The 20949-nt window shown below is 53.4% G+C and overlaps 1 protein-coding gene across 3 annotated transcripts in view; it reads left to right on the top strand.

Annotated features, from left to right (window-relative positions):
- Positions 1–20949, top strand: part of LIMK2 (LIM domain kinase 2) — a 54552-nt gene that overhangs the window by 17881 nt on the left and 15722 nt on the right. Inside the window, exon 2 of one of the 3 annotated variants that reach the window (XM_070385829.1) lies at positions 13775–14096. The exons of 1 other annotated variant lie outside the window; for it this stretch is intronic. Coding sequence is in view for 1 of the 2 variants with exons in the window: in XM_005908516.3 (XP_005908578.1) it covers positions 15097–15149 (53 nt within the window). In the remaining variant the exon portion in view is untranslated. Of the gene's footprint in view, positions 1–13774; positions 14097–14740; positions 15150–20949 lie in introns of those variants that run through there. One more of the 3 variants, XM_005908516.3, reaches the window with a different exon arrangement.

Here is a 20949-nt window from a genome sequence, read left to right as displayed (position 1 = left end):
TGACCTTCCTTCTCCATGAGCAGTGCTGTTGGCTCTAGAGCCGGGGCCCTCCTCTCTGAAGCTCTCTGGAAAACTGGCCCCTCTTGCTGGGGAGGGAAGCAGCTGGGCCGCTCACCCTTTGCTGTTGTTTAGTCAATATGCTGGGTCTGACTTTGTGACCCCGTGGACTACGGCAAGCCAAGCTCCCCTGTCCTTCACTGTCTCCCAGAGATTGTTCAAACGCATGGCCATTGAGTCGGTGGTGCCATCCAGCCATCTCATCCTCTGTGGCCCCCATCTCCTCCTGCCTTCAGTCTTTCCCTGCATCAGGGTCTTTTCCAACAAGTCAGCTCTTCCCATCAGGTGACCAGTGTATTGGAGCTTCAGCATCAGTCCTTCCAGTGAATGTTCAGGGTTGATTTCTTTTAGGATTGACTGGTTTGATGTCCTTGCCATGCAAGGGACTCTCAAGAGTCTTCTCCAGCACCACAATTCGAAAGCGTCCATATTTTGGCACTCATTGTAGCTGAGGTTAAAACAAGAAGCTATGAGTGGTGACTTGGTCTCTTGGCATGTTTGCAAAGCAGGTGACAGGTTTTCTGAAGACTGTCCTTTTCACCCTCGTCAGAAACGGTTGGCCATGGAGGAGGGTAAAGCTGCCTCTGCTGGTCTTCGTGGCCCCGACCTAGAACTCTGCTGTCTGACCTGCTTTGACATCATCTTCAGAGGGAAACACCGGGCCCCCTCCCCCCATACGGCTCCTGCTCACGCTCAGGGCCTTCTTCCTCAGGGCCATGAAGAGCTTTCTCTTTCGAGAAGTGTTTGCTAAAGGCAGAGCTCTGGAAAAGAGATGCCGCAGATAGAAAGCTGTCATCACTTCGTCAAGCTGCAGACCATTTCCTCTAAATTTGTGACTCCAGGAAAGGCTGGTGAAGAAATCACAGACGTAGCCACCGACTGTGGTGTAATGGGCTGGCTGACGACAGAGGGTTTTCTGCGGTGCTGAGAGCACCCACACCCCTATCCACACAAGCACAGTAGCTTGATAATTAGAGTAACAGGTACCATTTATCGAATGCTCACTCTGCACCAGACACTGTCCTAAGCACTTCACATACATTATCTCATTTAATTTCCACAGCACCCTAATAATGGTGGTGCTGGTCTTACCTATTTTACAAATATAGGGAAGTGGAGCTTACTTGCCCACAGTCACAGAGCTAGTAGCTGGCATAGCTGGGATCTGAATCGAGGTGTCCTGCCTCCTGGCTTACCAGAGTCTTTGCATTCCTGACTGGGGCGGTCATTTAACCTCCCTGAGGCTAGATTTCCTCTTCTGTAAAGGCAAGGTGAAAAGAGACCACTAGTGGTATCAGCTAACATTGAAGGGCCTCTGTTCAAAGGCTTCGAGAACTCAAGTGTCGACAGAAAGTGCTGTTAAACGGCTCCGGGCGTGGGAGTCGGTGGAGCATCCCTGCCCCCTGCTGTTGGTGCTGCTGCCACTCAAGCCCCTGATGCCCATTGACCCGTTTGTCCAGTTCGTCTCTGAGGAAGCTGTCAGCAGCAGGGCGTTAAGGCGGGTGCTCAGGGGCCTGCGGCCTGCCGCGCCGGGAAGGGAAAGGGCAAACAGCTGGGCCGCCTTTTGCCCCCACAGGGGACTCCATCGTGGACAAGGTGGGGCTGCTGGTATGCAGCAGAGCTGTGCACCTTAGTCCTGCTCTGTTCTCTGGAAAGAGAAAACTAAGATCCCATAGAAGCCCCGCAGCAGCTACTGGGGCAGAGATGGAGAGGGGTTGTGGGGAGCCAGGGATGGACAACTGATATTTACTAAGCATTGTATTGGGAGTTTCACTTAGATTATCTGATTGAATCGGTTTCACTTAGCTTGCCTTACAGTGATCCTGCAACCCCATTTTGTCCTAAAACAGAAAGGGCCAGAAAGGATAGGTAACTTGCTCAGAGTCACACAGAGCTGACATTTGAATTCAGGTCTCTCTGGCTCGGGGCGGGGGTGGGTGTGGGGGGTTCTTCTTCCCACTGTGACTTCCACAGAGGAACAGTAGACCTGGATTTGAGCTTTAACTGAGCCAGGCCAGCTGTGTAACTGGACCAGGTCGTTAGCTACAATGAGCCTCATTTTCTTATCTCTAAGACATGGTGAAAGTTGCCCACCTCATGAAGTCCCTGTGAGCATCACAGACGTAGCGGATCAGAGAGCACTGAGAGTGTTAGGATGGGGCAACGCAGGGTCAGCGGCTGCAGGGGCAACTCTGGTCCTTAGTTTGCCATTCTGACTTCACTTAGAGCATCATCTACTGTATTAAAGCATGCAGTTGGCTGCTGTTGGGGATACAGATTTGACTTCTTGGCCTGGTCTCCTAGCTTGGAGCATTCTTAACAGTGGGCTGTAGTCTGTCTTCCACTGTGTCTCTCCCCTGGAACGTTCCCTTGTTGGTGGTCCAGAGGACAGCCCCACCAGTCTGTCTGCCAGCCACTTTTCAGTCCATCTTGTCTGGCCTCCTGAGCTGCGCTGGAGGTGGTAACGTGAACCAGAGTTCGCAGTCAGGCTGCTTGAGTTTCCATCCCAGCGCCACTTGAGTCACCACCTTCATCTTTCTTTGCCACAGTTTCCTCCTCTATAAAGGAGTGACTTGGTTCCATCTCAAAAGGTCATTCTTTGTGCAGACTAAATTTGACCGTGCGCTCAGTGCACTTAGCACTGCCTGGCCGTAATCAGGACTTAATAGGTGTTAGCGTTGACTGTTGGTGTCTCAGTCACTCTGGAAGCGGCCCCTCCCCTTGGCTGCCCCGAGTTTCCCCGATCTCTCTGGTCGTTGTGGCTTGTTCACGCCTCTCTACCCAGCTCAAATGCTGCCGCCCCTCCGGGTACTCTATTTCCTCCCTGGGCAGCCTCACCCACCCCCGCGGCTCCTGTCGTCCTGCACACACTGGTGACCTATACTCCACACACTGATGAAACCAGTACCAGTCCAGACCTTTCCACTGAGTTCTAGACTAGCTGTCCTTCTGTCGACCTCGCATGTCCCTTTGGATGTCTTGTGGACATCTCAGACCCCGCTGGACCTTCAGTCTTCCCCCCAAACTGACTTCTTTTCCATTGTTACTGTCCCGTTGAATGGTGCCACCATCCGCCCACTGCCCAGGCCACAGCCCAGGTGTCCTTCACCTCTCGTCATCTGCGTATCCAAGCCTGCTGGTTTTAATATCTCTTTAAATAGTAATATAATAGCTTTGAATGCCTCCACTTCTTTCCATTGCTCCTATCACCACTGTGTTCTGGGTTACCACCATCCCTCACCTGATGACCGCAGTAGACATCTAACTGTCCATAGTCATTCTGCACCCCCAGTCCATTCTCCACAGAGAAGCCAGAGTAGGTGATCTGTGGGGAAAAAAAAACCAGTGTGACCACATCACATTCTGTCATCTCTCTGCCTTATACACTTGAGCAGCTTTCTAGCGTTCTTAGATCAAGGCCACAGCCCTTTTGGGTGCCTGTAGAGCCCCTGTGGCCTGGCCTCGCCCCACAGCCTCTGTTTCCTCTGCTTCAGCCTTGCTGCTCCTCACAGATCCAAAACTTGCTCTTCTTTCTTCTGAAGGGACTTTGTTCCTGCTGTTCGCTCTGCCTGGAATGCCTCCTCACCCTGTTTTGGTCTAATTAACACCTGCTCATCCTTTAGATCTCTACCTGGATGAGGAATGGATGTCTCAGGAAAGTCGCTGCAGAATAGGTCATGGCCCCTGTTTCACAGACCTTTCCCTTTGAAGCCTTTTCTGTGGGTTTAAGCTCACATTTATTCACTTGATCATCTTCTTAATGACATCCTCAGATCTGTACTCTGCTAGCATAACTTGGTTGGGGACCACAGGGCTTTTTACCTGTCATGTGTCACCACTGAGCTCATGTTGGCATGGGAGGGATTGTTGTTGAATGAATTGCCAGGGGGCGGCCAAGAGATGTGAAGTAAGTGACTCCTTTCCTTGCCCTTTCTTCCCCACATCCTTCCCTCAGCAGCCTCTGTGGCTGCAGTTACTGTAAACGGTTCTGAATGTTGGGTTACTTGGGACAGCTGCCTGCACCTGTTGAGGTGAGAAGTTAAAGACTTGTCTTCTGCTCCCAAAGGAGCCTGAGAGGCTGGCCCAGGAGTCCTCCTGTCCAGCAGCAGGTCTTGACCTGTCCTTCTGTGTAGGTACAGTCCAGACAGGAGTAAGCCCTGGAGAGAGAAGGGGCTCAGCTACTGTGGCCCAAATTGGTCATGAACTGCCCTGAAATCTGCCAAATCCCAATTCTAGTTGTAAGTTTTAAATTTTGTTTTTTAAACTTTTAGAAATCTTTGAAAGATGGCATTAGCTAAAGATGACCATTGAGTGTAAGGTAGGGGGGGAAGTATCTTTTGCTTTTGGGTGATTTATGGTGGGGAGAGTGTGGATTTGGGCACTTCCCCAAGAACTTGGAGATGAAGTTTGTCCTGTGGGGGTTAGACTGGTTGGGTCCGTGTGGAATGGGAGCAGTCTTGTGTGGTAGTTAAGAAAGACTCTAGAACCAGATTGCGTGGAGGCAAATCCTGGCCCTGGCATCTACTAGCTGGGCACCTTGAGCAGGGTACTCACCCTCTCTGTGCTTTGTTTCTTCATCTGTGAAACGGAGAAAATTGCCTACTGCCTGCCTCCTGGTATTATTTTGGGGGCGAGTGAGTGAAGCTGTGTGTGGCCCTGGTGGGGCCAGGGCTGGCAGAGCAAGCACTTGTCACTATTATCTGCTTGTTGGTAGCTGCCAGGGAGCCCTGAGTCTCCCAGGGCTGAATCAGTATGTAAATTGGTGACATGTGCTCCTTAGAAGAAAAGCTATGACCAACCTAGACAGCATATTAAAAAGCAGAGACATGACTTTGCCAACAAAGGTCCATCTAGTTAAAGCTATGGTTTTTCCAGTAGTCATGTATGGATGTGAGAGTTGGACTATAAAGAAAGCTGTGTGCCAAAGAATTGATGCTTTGGGACTGTGGTGTTGGAGAAGACTCGAGAGTCCCTTAGGCTGCAAGGAGATCCAACCAGTCCATCCTAAAGGAGATCAGTCCTGGGTGTTCATTGGAAGGACTGATGTGGAAGCTGAAACTCCAATACTTTGGCCACCTGATGCGAAGAGCTGACTCATTGGAAAAGACCCTGATGCTGGAAAAGATGAGGGCAGGAGGAGAAGAGAACGACAGAGGATGAGATGGCTGGATGGCATCATCGACTCAATGGACATGAGTTTGAGTAGGCTCCAGGAGTTGGTGATGGACAGGGAGGCCTGGCGAGCTGTAGTCCATGGGGTCGCAAATGTTGGACACAACTGAGTGACTGAACTGAACATACTTAAAGAAGTAATGATTTTTTTTTCAATTAAAATTATTTTAAAAACTAGTGGAAGTCTTCCCTGGTGGCTCAGTGGTAAATAATCCACCTGCCAATGCAGAAGACATGGATTTGATCCCTGGTCCAGGAAGATCCCACATGGCACAGAGCAGCTCAGCCCATGCACCACAACTGTTGAATCTGTGCTTTAGAGCCCGTGAGCTGCAACTGCTGAGGCCTGTGCTCCCCAGTGCCTGTGCTCCACAGGAGAGGTCACTGTGATGAGAAACCCTTGCACCACCACTGGAGAGTAGCCTCGACTCTCTAATGAGAGAAAAGTCTGCACAGCAGCAAAGACCTAACACAGCCAAAATAAGTGATTTTTAAAGAAAAGAAAAGTCAGTAGAATAATGTCCAGCAGTGAAACAGAAAGTGAAAAGTCAGGCAAAGCTAAAAGTATGTCCACATAGAGATACCGAATCTGGGTTTAGTCACCAGAAGGGCCTTCTTTGTTGCAGGCAGGGCTGGTTTGGTTAACACTCAACTCCCAGAATGACATTTCTCTCCGTGACTCTTCATTTCCCTTTATCTTAGGTTCATGCTCACATTACAGCTTTCTGATGCCTAATTCAGCTTCCTGGGTTCTTCTTTTTTTTTGGCCACACGGCACGTGGAATACTAGTTCCCCGACCAGGAATCAAACCCTCACCCTTGCAGTGAAAGTGCTGTATCTTACCCTGGGACCATGAGGGAAGTCCCTAAACTGACTTTTAAAAAAATAAATGAAAGGACCGTCTCGATGGAGACCTGGCCTGAGGATGAAGCTGTGCTCTGCTGTTAGTGAACACTAGCTGGCAGCAGGCCTCAGTGGACGTGCACACAGTCAGCTGTGGACTTGAGACAAATGCCAGTAGTGGGAGAGGAACTGGCAGCTCAGGACCGGCACTCCCTTTGTATTTCAGTCTTCCTGTTCTCTTGGTTGAGAGCCTCTGCTTGCTTAATGCCTCTGATGACTCCTCTTGCCCGTGGGCGACCTGGCTCATGGTGGTCTGCCCTGCCCTCCCTCACCATCCCAGCCTCCCGCTGCTCGCTCGCTCACATGTGCCCAGTGCCACAGGGGACGGGCCTTCCTCTGTTCCACCTCAGTGCTTTTGCACATGTTGTTCCTTGAGCTGGAATGCCTCTTGTCTGCCTGGCGATCAGCCTGTTAGATGCGGCCAATCCCTCGTGGAGGGGCCTCCCCACATGCACCCGCTCTCCTCCCCACCAATCAGAGGAGACTTTCTCCTTCTCTTATTCTCCGTGTATAACCTCAGGCACGGCTCCGTCAGTATTTGTTTACATGTCTAGCATCACTCCCCGAGTATGAAATTCTCTCAGTCTGGAGCTGCATCCAGTTCATCTTTGTATCCCAGAGCTCGGCAGAGTGCCAAGAACACAGCGGGCACTTGGGGTTTGTCGGGTGAACCATGTTTTTGTCCAATGACCACCTTTCTCTTTCGACTCTTGGATGAAGCCCGCCCAGTACACGTCATCACCATCTCTTCGCTCTGCAGTGTTCTCCCAGGCGAGACCGCTTCTTCTGACATGGGGGCATGGAATAAGACCTCCATCTATAAATGTCATTCTAGAGTCTGGAGCCAACAGTGCTGCAGCCTTGAGGGATGGCATGCTTTCTGCACAGCCCAGCCCATGGTGCTAGAACCTCTCCTCCCTTGGGCAGTGCTGGAAGAGTGCTAACAGGCTCTCTTTCCACCCTCCTCCCCGTGACCAGGAAAAACCTCCCAGTACCTCAGGCCGGATTATCTGAGTGGTTTTCTACGCGTCAGTCACCTTCTGGTCCTGCCTTACCCGGTAGTGATCCTGGTTAGATTGGGGGAGCCCCACTCTGCTCCCATCAGTAGCACTGACTCTTGTAGCAGTACCGGCTGTTTTTGGTTTTTTAAATATTTATTTATTTGACTGAGCCAGGTCTTAGTTGGGGCATGTGGGCTCTTTAATTGCAGCATGTGGGATCTAGTTCCCTAACCAGGGATCAAACCCGGGCCCCCTGCATTGGGAGCATGGAGTCTCAGTCACTGGACCACCAGGGAAGTCCCTGTTTTTGTTTTTGTCAGCCCTTGTGCTTTGCTTTGTTAACTTGTTTCAATTCCAGAGGTGGCCTTTTCATGAGATGACCCTGTATTCTGGAGTCACCTTTCCCCAGTGTACCTTGAGCAGCAACACTGCATTGTTACTGACGACAAGAGAGAGGCAGCTACTGTGGGTTCCAGATGCGTAAGAACAGCCCCAGGAGGGGGGCGTCCCCAGTGAGCCAAGGCTTCACAGGATGTCAGCCACCAAACCTTTCTTTACTCGAGCTGCATCCAGAATAAGCAGATGAACAGACTGCCTGTGGCCGTTTCCTCCTTCGTAGCAGGGGATGCTAGTGATCTGTCCTGCCTGCCTCTCGGATTTTGTGTGAGGATAGGATGGAATCAAGGGGGAGAGCGCACAGAGAGAGGAAAGCTGTGCTTTCAGCCTCCAGTCTGCATCAGAAACACTGGGGCTTACGCAGAATGCAGTTCTTGGGCTCACTCTCAGCAGTTCTTACTACATCGGTCTGGAGTGGGCTCAGGAAGCTTGATTTTTAACACACTGTCCAGGGGCATCTCATGCTGCTGTTCTTTTAACCACGGTTTCAGAAACAGCACTATAAATCAAAGAACAAGTATAAAATAGTTATTCGAGGCAACGTTAGTGCCTTGGACCTGGAATCCAAAGTCTTGGGTTAAATCCCAGCTCTGCCCATTCCTAAACCCGTGACCTTGAATGACCTTCTCTTTGAGCTTCAGTTCTTCATAAGTACAAAGGAGATGATACTCTTGGACCTGGAATCCAAAGTCTTGGGTTAAATCCCAGCTTTCCCTATTCTCAGACCTGTGACCTTGAATAACCTTCTCTTTGAATTTCAGTATTTTGCCTGTAAAATGAAACTGTTACACCCCAACCTCACAGGGTTGTGAGAATTAAAATGTTATGTGAGCAAGCCCACCTCAATAAAGGGCTCATGGAATTCGGTCAGTGTTTTACAGAAAGGGAGCCAAGTGTCCACTACTTCTGGAATGTGGTGTCGTGTTAACAAACACAGGGTGAAAGACAGTCCTTGGCGCCGAGCTTAATCAGATGGCACAGAGTCTGAATAGAGCCTTAGACATAGGGTCCAGCCCCTCGGAACTCGGAAGGGAGGACGGAAAGCCCAAGGTATACAAGGGTACCCAGTCAGGTGAAATGTGTTTAGTTTAGATGGAGAAATTATTCCTCAATACACTGAAGAAAGAAAGGCGGGGTGGGGGGACCTTATGGGTGTAGGAACAAAACCGCTGTTAGTAACTTTTGAGAAACTGTGCAGAATGGGGTAATCCCCCCGGGTGTAATTGCTTATTACTGTATAGTTGTTAATACCTGCTGTGTATCAGGCATTGGTGATCTAATCGTGAATAAGAACGGAGGTGGCTAACTGGCCTGGTTTTCAAAAAGGAAGAATAGAGATCCTGGAAAAAGTACTCATTACTTTTTTGGCTTGACTCCTTCACAGAGTCCTGATGGGATTTTGTGGACGAATTCCAGTGGGGTTCCGTGGAATTTTGTAGATGATGGAATAGGTGGGCAGTGAACACTTAGGACAGGGGCTCCAGCAGCCGTGGATCCGTCGTGACTCATTAGACCTGACTTCATATTCTCACTGGGTCCTCTTGAATTCTACAAGGCATTGGATAAAATCTTTTGTGATATCCTAACAGTGCAAATGTGGGCAGGAAATCTGGAGAAATCAGAGGCAGAAGTTCAGGGTACCCAGCACTTTGGGGCCCTGTGTTGTTGCAGAGGCCGGATTCCTGAATACCTCACTTGGGCTCCTGTTGAGGAAAGGCCTTAGGACTGGAGGTCGGCAGACCCGGCTTTTAATCTCAGCCCTGAGCTTCCCACAGTAACTTGGATGGGTTGCTAACATCTCTGGGTTTCCCTTGCCTTGTCTGTGCTGTACATACTCCTTTCTAGGTTGTTGCAGGGACTGACCTGGCTGATGAGCTTGAAAGCTCTCTGTAAATGGAAAACACTTTATAAACCTTAGTTTTCATCACCAGTCTAGAAGTTGCTCATAACAGGGTTCCTGAACCATTTACTAGGCATCTGTGAACATCAGGTGTGGACCTCACATATTCGATCTGGAGGTAGGTAGATACAGGCTCCAAGTCCCTCTTATGTGATGTGCTTGAGGACGCATCAGGGAATCCCCTTCCTGAGAAGATATGAGTGCTCTGTGGGAGGTGGGCCTGGAAAAGGGAGGAGATAGCTGCCAGCTGGGGGTGGAGGAGGCTTCAGAAGGAGCTAAGGGAACAAGGGCTTGGGGACTGACTACCCAGGGAGAGCCTGCATGGCCGGGTGAGGAAGTGGAGGGGAGGAGGTGGCCAGAGCCATGACCCCAGGAGCGAAGCTGTGGAGACAGCCTGGGGATCCCCAGTGCAGGGCGCCCAGGCAGGCTTAGCTTTGGACAGGAGCACTAGGAAAAATGTGTGAGGTGTTTGCTCTAAACCGTGGGACTTCTTTTTGTTTTTGTCCATTTATCATTTTAAAAACCAGCACTTAGGAGCTTCCCTAGTGGTCCAGTGGTTAAGAATTCACCTTGTAATGCAGGGGACACTGGTTCCATCCCTGGTCTGGGAAGATCGTACATGCCACATGGCAAGTAAACCTGTGCACCACAGTTAGTGAGCGCACATGCCCTAGAGCACATGCTCTGCAACAAGAGAAGCTGCCACAGTGAGAAGGTGGTGCACACAACCAGAGGGTAGTCCTGCTAGCAACAACTAGAGAGACCTGTGTGCAGCAGCAAGGACCCAGCACAGCCAAAAAAGCAGCACTTAGGGATTTCCCTGGTGGCCCAGTGGCTAAGACTGTTCTCTCCCAATGCAGGGGGTCCAGGTTTGATCCCTAGTGAGGGAACTAGAGGCCTCATGCTGCAAGTAAGACCTGGAACAGACCAAAAAATATATATATATATATGTATATATATATGCGGCACTTAAGTGTAAGGAAAACAATGTAGGCAGTATCAAAAGGGTAGAAAATGAATGCTGTTTCATCTGTGCTGCTTGTTTCACTGCCCTAAAGAGGAAACCGATTAGCCATGCGCTAGAATCCAGCAGGATGGCTAAGGACTATGTATGCAGACTTTTGAAACAATGGGATCACTCTGCACATTCTCTCCGATGCCTAGATTTTTCATATAACCCCTCATCCAGGACAGTTTCTGTTTCAGGACCTAAGGTCTCCCTCATTATTTGTAACAGCTGCATAGTATTCTGTCTCATGGATGTGCAATAGCCCAGTCCTGCTGACAGACACATGGATTGTTCCTCATCTTTTAGTATTAAACCATGCTGTGAACACGTGTCTCGGCACATTTGTAGGAATATTTCTCTGGGCAAGATTTCTAGCAGTAGAATTGCTGGGACTCCCCTTCCTGAGAGCTGACTGCTGCTGTAGTGTGGAAAATGAGCTGGAGTAGAAGGGGAGCAGAGGCAGGAAGAACGGCCAGCAGATGGGCTGACGCTGCTCCCTGGCTAAGGTCCCTGAGTACCCATCCCTGGTCAGAGTCCTCCCGGCCAGTAGAGGGCCCCACAGGGACAGAGTTCCCCAGGCATCAGGCTGTCTGACCAGAGCTGCCTCCGAGAAGAGGCTGGGGTGATTCATTCATTCATAGTGTTCACTTGGGGCCGCTGGTCTGAGGGCTGTCCCCTCCAGCCTCTCACCAGCCACCTTGAAGCCCCGCTCCTCAGCTGATTCCGAGGAGTCGGTCGGCTGGGCTCCCTGCCAGGTTTCCAGCTTGAGAAACGTGCAAAAGATTACTGCCTCTCCTGCCATCTTCCCCCGCCGTCACCGCCAGTCCAGGGATCCCGGCACTGCCTCTGGCAGCTGCCGCGTCTTGTGCCAGCTGCTCTGGTACCTAGAAGAGTGGCTTCCCACCCAGAACCAATATCCAGGGGCAGGGCGTAGAAATACAGCCTTCACTGTGACCTTTCACCTCCCATTCTGAGGGGTTTGGGCCCTTCGAAGTTGGCCCCGAGGAGCCACACACTTGGGTCTGAGCGGCCAGCGGCTTCTCACATCTGGTGGTCCCCCATCTTTTGTGGTTTCTCTGGAGGTCTGGATTTATGGGGGTCAAGCAGACTCTGCCTGGGAGGGGCCTGGGAAGTGGCTGCACCTCTTCCTGGGGGAGGTCCTCACATTAGTTCCCCACACGCCCACCCACCCACCGAGTGCTTTGTGAGGGAGCAGGGGGATGGAGAGAGCCTGCAGCCTCGCTCGCATTCCTAGACACCGACTCACTGCGCCCGCCGCCGCTGGAACAGCAGAGCTGTGTGAAATGTCAAGAGGAGTTATGCTCATGGGCTCCCTGGCCCTGTCTCTCTGTGGCTTGCATTTTCTTCCACCCGCACTCTGTTCATCAGATGGAAATCGGAAGGTGCAATTAGAAGATAATTTGCTAGTTCCAGACTTAATTTGGGGCCCCCTCCTTGCCTGATCAAATTACTGGGGAACATAATAGATTTTTGGTGAGAAGTAGTTGGCTGGAAGAACAGAGCTCCCCGCTCTCCAGCTGGGCGGGCCTTTCAGTATCCCGCGTGCCGTCCCCCCTCCGCTCTGTGCGGCCCCCCACCCCTGGCTCTTGTGTGGCCCCCAGGCCGGAATCCTGATCCTCCCAGGGTCAGCTCAAGAGGTCTAAACTCAAATTGAGACCCAGGGAAACAGGGAGCCCTCTGCAACTTCATAGTGCTGAAAAACGAAGCTGGCAGTTTTTTAGAAACATCACTGAGACCGAGATAGAGGCAGCAACTTGCTGAAGGCCACAGAGTGAGCCTGTAGTGGTAGTAACAGTGGTCTTAATGATATTAGCAGCTAACATTTATCAACCCTTAATGTGTTCCAGACTGCGTGCCAAGGGCTTACGTGCAGGGCCTTGTCGCATTCAAACCCAGACAGTCTGGCTGCAGTCCCAGGCCAGGCTCCAGCATAGCAACGGTAGAGCCCAGGATTGACAGCCCAGGTTCGAATCCTCGCTCCACCTCTCACACGTGCAGCTGGTTGACCTCAGGCATGGGGTTTATACTCGGTACCTCGGTTCCTTCCACCGTAAAAAGGGGGGAGTCACAGGACTGTCAGCTGGCGTGGTTTAAGTTCATTCATGTGTGTAAGGTGCTGCGCACAGGCTTGGAGCAGGGTGCGTGCTGGTCCAGTGCTCACTGCCCGCCGGCCGCCTCGGGGGCTGGAGCGTGGGGCCCGTGTGGCAGGACACAGACGTGGCTGCCGTCCGCACGAATGCAGGAAGTGGTCTTCACTATTAGAGGCCAGGTACAGTGTGGTTGAGGGAGCTGCCTGTGGGGCAGAAGCCAGCAGACTAGCCCACTGCCTCTTTTTGTACAACCTTTTGATTTTCACATTTTTTTATCTTTTTTTTTTTTTTTCAAAAAAAATATATTTATTTATTTATTTGACTGCCTTGGGTCTTCTTGCAGCATGTGGGCTTTCTCTAGTTGTGGTTGTTCTGCGACATGTGGGTTCCTAGTCCCCTGGCCAGGGAGCAAACCCATGTCCTTGGCGTTGGAAGGCAGATTCTTAACCACTGGACCACCAGGGCAGTCCCTTCACATTCTTAAACAGAGGAAAGCAAAAGAATATTTTGTGGCACGTGAAAACAGCACAAAATTCACGCTTCCATATCCATAAGTAAAGCATTATTGGAATATAGCGACATCCATTCATTTGTTTTATATATATAGGCCACTGTCGTGCTGCAGTGACACAATCTGTATTCATTTTAGGCCTGCACAGCCTAAAATGTTTGCTCTCTGGCCCTTTACAGAAAAAGTGTCCCAACCCCGGCTCTTACTGGATTTGAAACCCAGCTCCCTCACTCAGCAGCTGTTTGTCTTCAGGCTAGTGACACAACGCTTAGGAACCTCAGTTTCATCATCTGTTAAACGGGGGTGATAACATCTACCCCATGTATTGGCCATTTAAGTATGACAGATAAGTGATAATGCAGGGCCTGGAACGTCCTAAGTGCTCCATAAGTGGTAGCTTATAACAGGGTGCAGACACCCTGTCTTATCACTTGCGTCCTTATCCCCGTGCCCCATCAGTAGAGGAATGGGAAGAGGCCCCCCAGCTCCCAGCCTCCACCTTCGCCACGGGCTTTCCTGTCTCTGGGACAGGGTGACTTGCATGGAGAGGAGCGTGTGTCGGGTGGGAGAAAGCAGGCGTCGCTCCCTCAAGTCCAACAGTGGGGTCTGGATGTGGCCCCGTCTTCCTCAGGCAGAGGGTAAGGGACTCTCTCGATGGTGGGCCCTGGTTTAGCCAGTCCCGTCTCCAGACACGTGGCTCATCGTCCCCACAGGCACCCTGGGCCTTGCCCTCCATCGTGCCCTGGTTTTCAGTGTGAAAAGCCTGGTTACCGTGGACACCGGGGAAGAAGCACCACTGCCTGCTGAGGCCGAAGGGTGGCATTCCAGGAATGAATGAATGAATGAATGAATGAGAGGGCACAAGTGACCTGGACTCCAGTCCCTGTGCTCCTCCTGTGTGCAGAAGGGTTTTGCGGGAGATGTTTTACCTTGAAGAGGCAGAATGAAGCTCGGCGGCTGAGACCTCCAGCTCTAAAGTCACATGAGCCTGCATTTAAATACCAGCCGTGCCGCCGACTAGTTATTTGGCCATGGGTAAGTGACTTAATCTCTCTGTACCTCGCTTCCCTTGTTTCCACCGAGGAGATAGCCCCCATGTCAGAGAAATAAGACAGTATCACATGGCGCTTGTCACAGGAGAAATGGCAGGCAACATAGCGCTCTGGGCCTTGTTTCCTCATCTGCGGCGCAGCTCTGCCCAGAAGTGGAGTGCCCAGGCCAGACAGAGGGAAGGAATGAATGGGGACCCTCGTGCCAGTACCGAGTAGATGCCAGCCCGGAGCCGAGAGCCCAGAGGGCAGCTCCCTGGCCCTGGGTCTCTGGACCGGCCTCTGGGGCCGGAGGGCCCCCCCTTTAGCGGGTGTGGCTTGGCCTGGAGCTGGTCTCCTGGGCTTTTCTTCATCTCCGAGCAGAGTTCCCATCCTTTGGGCAGCTCTTCAGGCCGGGGACACTTGGGGCAGCTGTGCCCACCCCGTCTCCTGCCCTGCCCTTCCCCAGGCTGAGGGATGGACACCCAGCCAGTCCTGGTTATTGTCTGCGGCGCCAGCCTGCAGCCTCCCTCCCGCTCGGCTCCACCCCTTGCCTGCAAGGTCTGTTTCCTAATAGCTGCTCCAACCACACACCTCGTTCCGCGCGGAGCCCCTCCCCTTCCTCCCTCCCCCGGCAGGGGTGGGGCTGCCGAGGAAGGCTAACTTGACAGCAGCGCCTCTTTCTTGGCGAGTCACCGGCCCCTGCCTGAGAATGCCTGAGTGCGTGTAGCCTCTGCAGAGAGGTGCTTCTCCTGAGTCCCGAGGGGCCGCCCAGCCTCGGAGAACCGGGGAGCAGCGTCCCAGCCATGAGCTCCTGCGGGACTTCGCTGGGGGGCAAGGGGCTCAGAACGCTCACGCCCCTCCGGCCGCCCCGGAGGGAGAGGTGAGCTGGGCAGCCAGCGCTGCCAGAGCCCCAGGCCTGTCATGGTGGCCGCCCGCAGGCCGGAGGCCCTCCCCGACGGGTTTGCAGCTGAGCTTGTGTCTTGTGTGTCTGGCGTGGGAAGAAGATGGGGAGTTACTTGTCCGTCCAGGCTTACTTCACCTCCAGAGACCCCTTCCGGTGAGTCGCGCTTCCCATCTCCTCTTTGGGCCGCGGTCCTGAAGGGAGGGCCAAGGCCACCCCCCTTTGCCTCTTGGGTTTTTCTTGTCCTCCCATCGCGCGTGTCAGGCACAAGCCAGTGGAAGCCGCTTCCCCACGGAACCAGGTCCCCCCACCCCAGGTCCTGGGAACAGGGAGGGGAGGGGCGGTCGGGCCGCAGCCGCCAGGGAGCTTGGCCTCCCGGGGCTTCCCAGACGCACCTGGACGAGCCTCCGAGAGATGCAAGGTGCTGCCGAGCTGGCCTGCTCACGGTGCTACTTCTTCCTGGGGGAGCGCAGGAGGGGCTGTTCTTTGCAGCTCTCCACGTCTCACCTGTGGGCTGTGCCGCCTGCCCGGGAATTTGTCCCAACAAGCAGGATGGGCAGGTTTTGCCAAACAGCGTGGAAGCCGGCGAGGCTGGGTGTGGGCAGCCCAGTACACTGTAAGCTCTCTCATTACACACGTTTGTTCTCTTAATAGCAGGCACCTTGGCCTCTGGCCTCTAAGGGCTCCTGCATTCCCTGTGAGTAGGATTGCCTGGCAAAGTCCTGGGCACGTGAGACCTGGGGCAGCCGGCTTTGGAGGGTCCCGAGCTAGGGGGCCAGCCCCCATGCCTGCCAGGTCCCCAGACCTGAGCTTCTGCGGGGCTTCTCACGGGGAGATGTGGAAACTTCCGGTCTACCTCCGACCTGCCTTTCTCTACTGTCTGCCCCACCCCACCTCCCTACAGAAACTCCCCAGGGGGTTCTGGCCTCTGGGTCCCTCCTGGCTGGAGCCATTCCTGGCTGGGGTGGAGCTTGTTTTCATTCTTTGGGAGCAGCCTGTTCTGAGGTCTGCCTCCCCCTCACCAGTGGTCCTGGTCGGCTTCTCCCTCTGGCGTCCCCAGCCCAGCCCCTTGCCCAGATTGCGCTGTGGGGATCAGTCGGGTGGCCGTGCCCTGGGCAGAAAAGCAGAGCACCACGTGGCTTCTCAGAATCACCAGACCCTGGTCGAGTGGTGGGAAACCCCAGGGTCTGAGGGGCGGGATAAAACTGGTCCTCGGGGCTGCCTCTTCCAGACATCCTGCCTGGCACTTCATCCTGCAGTCTCTTGACAGCCTCAAGACCTTTGGTGTCCCCGTTTTACAGATGTGGTAGCTGCTTTCAACAGTTAACTTGCAGGGTCTTTCTGGCCAGCCTCGGGAGGCTGCATCTCCCCCTGCGTGTATCTCCCCAGGACCGTTCTCAGGTTTGCTTTCCTCGCAGAGGAGAGAGGGAGCAAGCAGGGAAAGGCTTCCCCATAGTTTTCCTGGCACATGGCGGGGACAGCAGATATCCTCCTCTGCAGGGCCTTTGGGGATGGGGATTGATCTTGAGTTGTACCATGTGGAATCAAGATGCCAAGTGTTTGAAGCAGCCACTAGTTTAAGCCAGGGCCTCATTAATCCCTCTTACTCTTAATCCTGGATCGGCAGCCTGGGGGTGGGGTGGCTTCCTTAGAAGCCAGGAATGTGTGCCCCTTTTAATCTCTGGGGGCACAACACAGCCTCTCAGGAGCTCAAGCAGATAATGGACAGTCAGCGTGGACCTGTGAGGACCCGGCCACTGCGCCACCCAGGTCTGCCCGTGCTTTGTCTTGCTCTGCCCCAGCCCCTCCGGGCAACCTGACGGCCCTCCCCCCAACTCTGTTTGCCCAGCTGGAGTCAGGGGGGGCTGACTGGCGGGCCACAGCCGCTCTCCCCTCCCCCGAGATGGGAGGCCACATTCCTGAAGCCACTTCTGAAGAGCTAGCCGAGCATGGGGCTCTGTGCCCTGCCTCCCCACCCAGGGACCACCCAGACCCTCTCCTCTCCCAGGTAGCAGTCCAGTCAGTCACCAGTGTCATTGCCTTGTCAGAAAGCCGCTTCTGCCCTCGCCCCCTCCTTTATTGCAGGATGTCCTCAAGGGCTGCCCTCTGACCAGGTGCCTGACCCCACCCTGGGCCTCGGTTTCCTCCCCTGCGGAGCGTAGGGACTGGATTTCCTGGGCTCCTCGACACGACCCTTGCCAGATTCTGTGGAAGAAATTAAGTCCTTGACCCCAGGCCCTGAGCACACAGTTCTGGGTCTGCAGCTTCAAGGAGAGTGACGCAACCAGATTCCATGGGGACATGATCAGGCGTGACAGCTCGCCGGGGAGGGAAGTGGGAGCCGGGGATGAAGAATGCGATTTCTGTGCCCCAGGCGCCCCTGCCCGCCAGGCAGGCAGGCAGGCATCGTCCCCTTCTGCCCGTGCACCAGGGTTGGGGGCTGAGACGTAGTCATGAGCGTCCTCGCGAGTAAGAAAACCCCTCCGATCGGAATTTACAGAAGAGGAAAATTAAAGAGGGACTTTAGTCTGACATCATTAAAGGATTTTTCTTTTTACAGCTTTCCCCTTAATGCCTGACGTTGATTTGGTGAGTTTGGTTTACACATTGTCTCTTGAAGAAAACAAGTGCATCTTTGTATTCTAAAGCAACCCTTGTTCAAAGGGAGAAACTATTCTTAACCCTGCCCACCTTCACAGTCACATTTGGCAGCTGCCTTGGGTCCCCTGGGACTCTCTCTCCCCTGAAAAATGAAGGACTCAGATCAGGTGAGTGGCTCCCAGCTCTGCAGCCCACGTGGCTCCTCCGACACACAAGCTCTCTTCCATTAGCTGCAGCACCACGGCACAGATGACTTGAAACCACAGGCTTTCTGGCTTCTGGTTGGAACTGAGTCAGCGCACTCTGGCAACACTTATTTCTTGCTGATCAGAAGCTCGTTATGTGTTTGGTTAATTTTTTCAAACAGGATAACAACCGATTTATTCCATAATAATTACAGCTTAATTGACAGCCTGTTTCAGTCTGCAGGGTCTGCAGGAAGGAGGGGTGATTAAGGGGTCTGGGGTGGTAGAAGGCTGAGCTCTGACGGACCGGAGTCTCTGGGCCCCTGCTCTATTCTGCCCCCGACCCCTTCGGGCCCAGAGGAGGTGTGGCGACCCCAGTCGTTTCACTCAGGCTAGAGCAGAGAGATCTGCCAGGTGCCCCCGCACCCCAGTCAGTGCTCAGAGGCAGGGGCTGGAAGAAGCTTCTCCCACTCTGCTTTCTGCTCAGAGGCTAAGGACAAGCCTCCGGCCAGGCCCTCAAGCAGGACGCTGGAGGGCTTGTTCTTTAACCTGTGTAAATCCAGGTAACAATGGCTGTTCTGGCGCTCTCACCACCAAAGGTGGAAAATTTACCTGTAAACGTTTGGTCTGAAGAATTTTCATGTGACTGAGGGCGGGGCCTCTGTCTTATCTCACTTGGCTTCTCTCAGCACCTTGCTTGTTCCATCTTGCACACCCTCCATGAACAGTAACTGTTTCCTAATTGGTCAGAATTGATTATAATCAATTGATTTCTAACTGGCTAGATAGATAATTCATTTGGGGACCTTCCCTGTTTCCAGAAATCTCTTTGGTTCTGGGCCAAGAAACAGGTCCCTCTTGCTTGGGCCTGGGAGAGGGACGGGTCTGTCTCCTTTCACCCTGGGTGTTCTCCAATCGGAGAGGGAGGTGGGGAGATGAGCACTTCCTGGGCCCCCGCTCTGGGCCAGGCTCTCGCTGGGCGTCTGTACGTGGTTTAATTTTCATCATCACCAGTGTGCGAATGAGGACACTGAGGCCTGGGTCATGAAGTAACTGGCTTCAGGTGACTCAGATAGTGAGTGGCAAAGATGGAATGTGGACCCAGGTCTTAAGAGAAATTATTTATGAAACTTTAAGTTTGATTATTATTTTTTAACCAGTATGTTCCCTGCTGACTCTAAAGGCTTTAGCTTGGATCTGAGCTGCCCACTGAACTGACCATCAGGGTTTGGTCCACTCTAGCTGCCCAGGCTCTCCATAGTGCTCCGGGAAAGTTCTGGAGGTTGTTAAAGCATGTGGCTGGAGAGTCTCTGCTCCATTCACTGCTCTGGAGAGTGTGTTGGCTGATGCCTTGGCCCTGGGGTCTGGCTCCACTGCCAGGCCCACCACCTCCAAGCTCGATGCCCTGGGCCTGTAGCCAGGGCACATGCTAATTTTCACTTGAAACTTCGGAAAATTGAAGGCTGGGAAAGGCTTTGGGGAGAAGGTATTGTGGCCATGGCCCCTGAGGATCAAGGTGGAATTCTCCTGAGTCACACCTTACATTCCCAGAGTGAGTTTTGGACCCTTTTAATAGGGGCAGAGTCTGCTGGGGACCAACCTGCCATGGACTCAGTGGAGGAGGAGAGTCATTGTGCCACTTAACGTTGGGTCCTTGGGCTTCAGGAGAAGCACCAGCAGGTGTTGACACGCAAAGGGACGCGTGCTCTCAGGGCTCCAGCCTCTGTGTCTTCACAGATGCGAGCCCCACTGCCCAGCTTAGTGGGCGTGCTGCACCATGAAGCGGAGGCACACGTTGGTGCAGATTCCGGCTTCGTCATGTGTGTTCCGGGCAACTTCGCAGAAGTGACTTGACTCTGCTTTTCAGTCTCCTAGTCTGTGAAACAGGGCTAATCCTATCACCCTGCAGGGTGCGGTCAGGATTAGAGCTCATGAAAGTTAGGTATCTCATACAGCGCAGCAGAATATGGTTACATTCTCGAAACAGGTTACCGTGGCTGCTGTGAACATTTAAGTGAATCTGCCGCAGCAGTGTCCCCGGAGGCCCAGAACCACTTGTGTCCTGTGTAAAGCAGCCCGTCCTCCTGTCAGACGTTCAGCTTCCTGTTCTTCAAAGTTGCCTGTGGCGGCCGGCCCTGGCTGAGCAGCCGGCTGTGCCCCGCAGAGGCATTCCTTGACCCAGATATGTGCGTGGTGGTGTCACGCTCTGGCCAGGTCTTCTTCCCAGGAGGCCAGCACGTCTGGCTCCTGCATGCCTGCACTTGCCCCTCTCCCTGGCCCCTTCCCAGTCCTGGCCTGGGCTACTTGCAACAGACAAAGGGAGGCTATTGGCAGTGGAGAGGAGGACGCATTTGGTGCTCCTGTGCCCTGCAGTGCACATACCATGGCAGGGGTGTAACAGGGCCCCGGCCAATGGTTGGTGCAGGTTCGTCTGCAGCAGCTCTCCTCCACCTCAGACAGGAGAGGGGCGGGCAGGGCCCGGTGACCGGGAGCCGCGAAACCCCAATGCTCCCACCTGGACCGCTGGTGCTCGCCACGCCCATAGTGTTCACTCTGGAAGTGTTTGCTGAGGGCTTACTCCGAAGGCCCTTTGCACGGTGCTGAGTCTCTCAGGGGTGAGTGGGATGCTGTTCCTCTCCTCAGTGAAGGAAGAAGGCAGGTACCCAGATGCCTTACATCAGAAGGTGGGAGCATGAAGGAAGGCCCTGCCCCTGCTGCCGGCCCCCGTGCCGGGCACGTCACCACCGTCCAGAACTGAGTTCTGTCCTCACTGCCTGCCTAAAAATAGGTGATGTTGCCACTTCAGAAATAAGGAGCCGAGCAGCTGGCCTGAGATCACCCGGGGGCGGGGTGGGGGGAGATACATGGTGCTGAGATTGGAGCCTTGGATCATCCAGGGGAAAGTCTAATCCCCTCAGTTTACGGGTGGGGGGACTGAGCCCAGAGAGAGAGAGGGGCTTGTCCAGAGACATGTGGTTCCTAAGAACCTGAACCTGGTGTCTCCTCCCAGCTCAGAGCGCATGTAAAAGTGTGCCTTTTACGCTGAGAGGAGCTGGAGTTGCGTGCCCAGAACGGGGTCTTCCCCTCCACCTCCTGTAACTCATGGTCTGCACTGAGCCGTCCTGGGCACTGCACATCCATACTCGTCTACCTGAAATTCAGCAGCCAGA

This window comes from Bos mutus, chromosome 17 (assembly GCF_027580195.1).
Source record: "Bos mutus isolate GX-2022 chromosome 17, NWIPB_WYAK_1.1, whole genome shotgun sequence".
NCBI classification, from domain to species: domain Eukaryota; kingdom Metazoa; phylum Chordata; class Mammalia; order Artiodactyla; family Bovidae; genus Bos; species Bos mutus.
The sequence above is the reverse complement of the archived record's forward strand: the minus strand, read 5'-3'. Positions and strand labels throughout refer to the sequence as shown.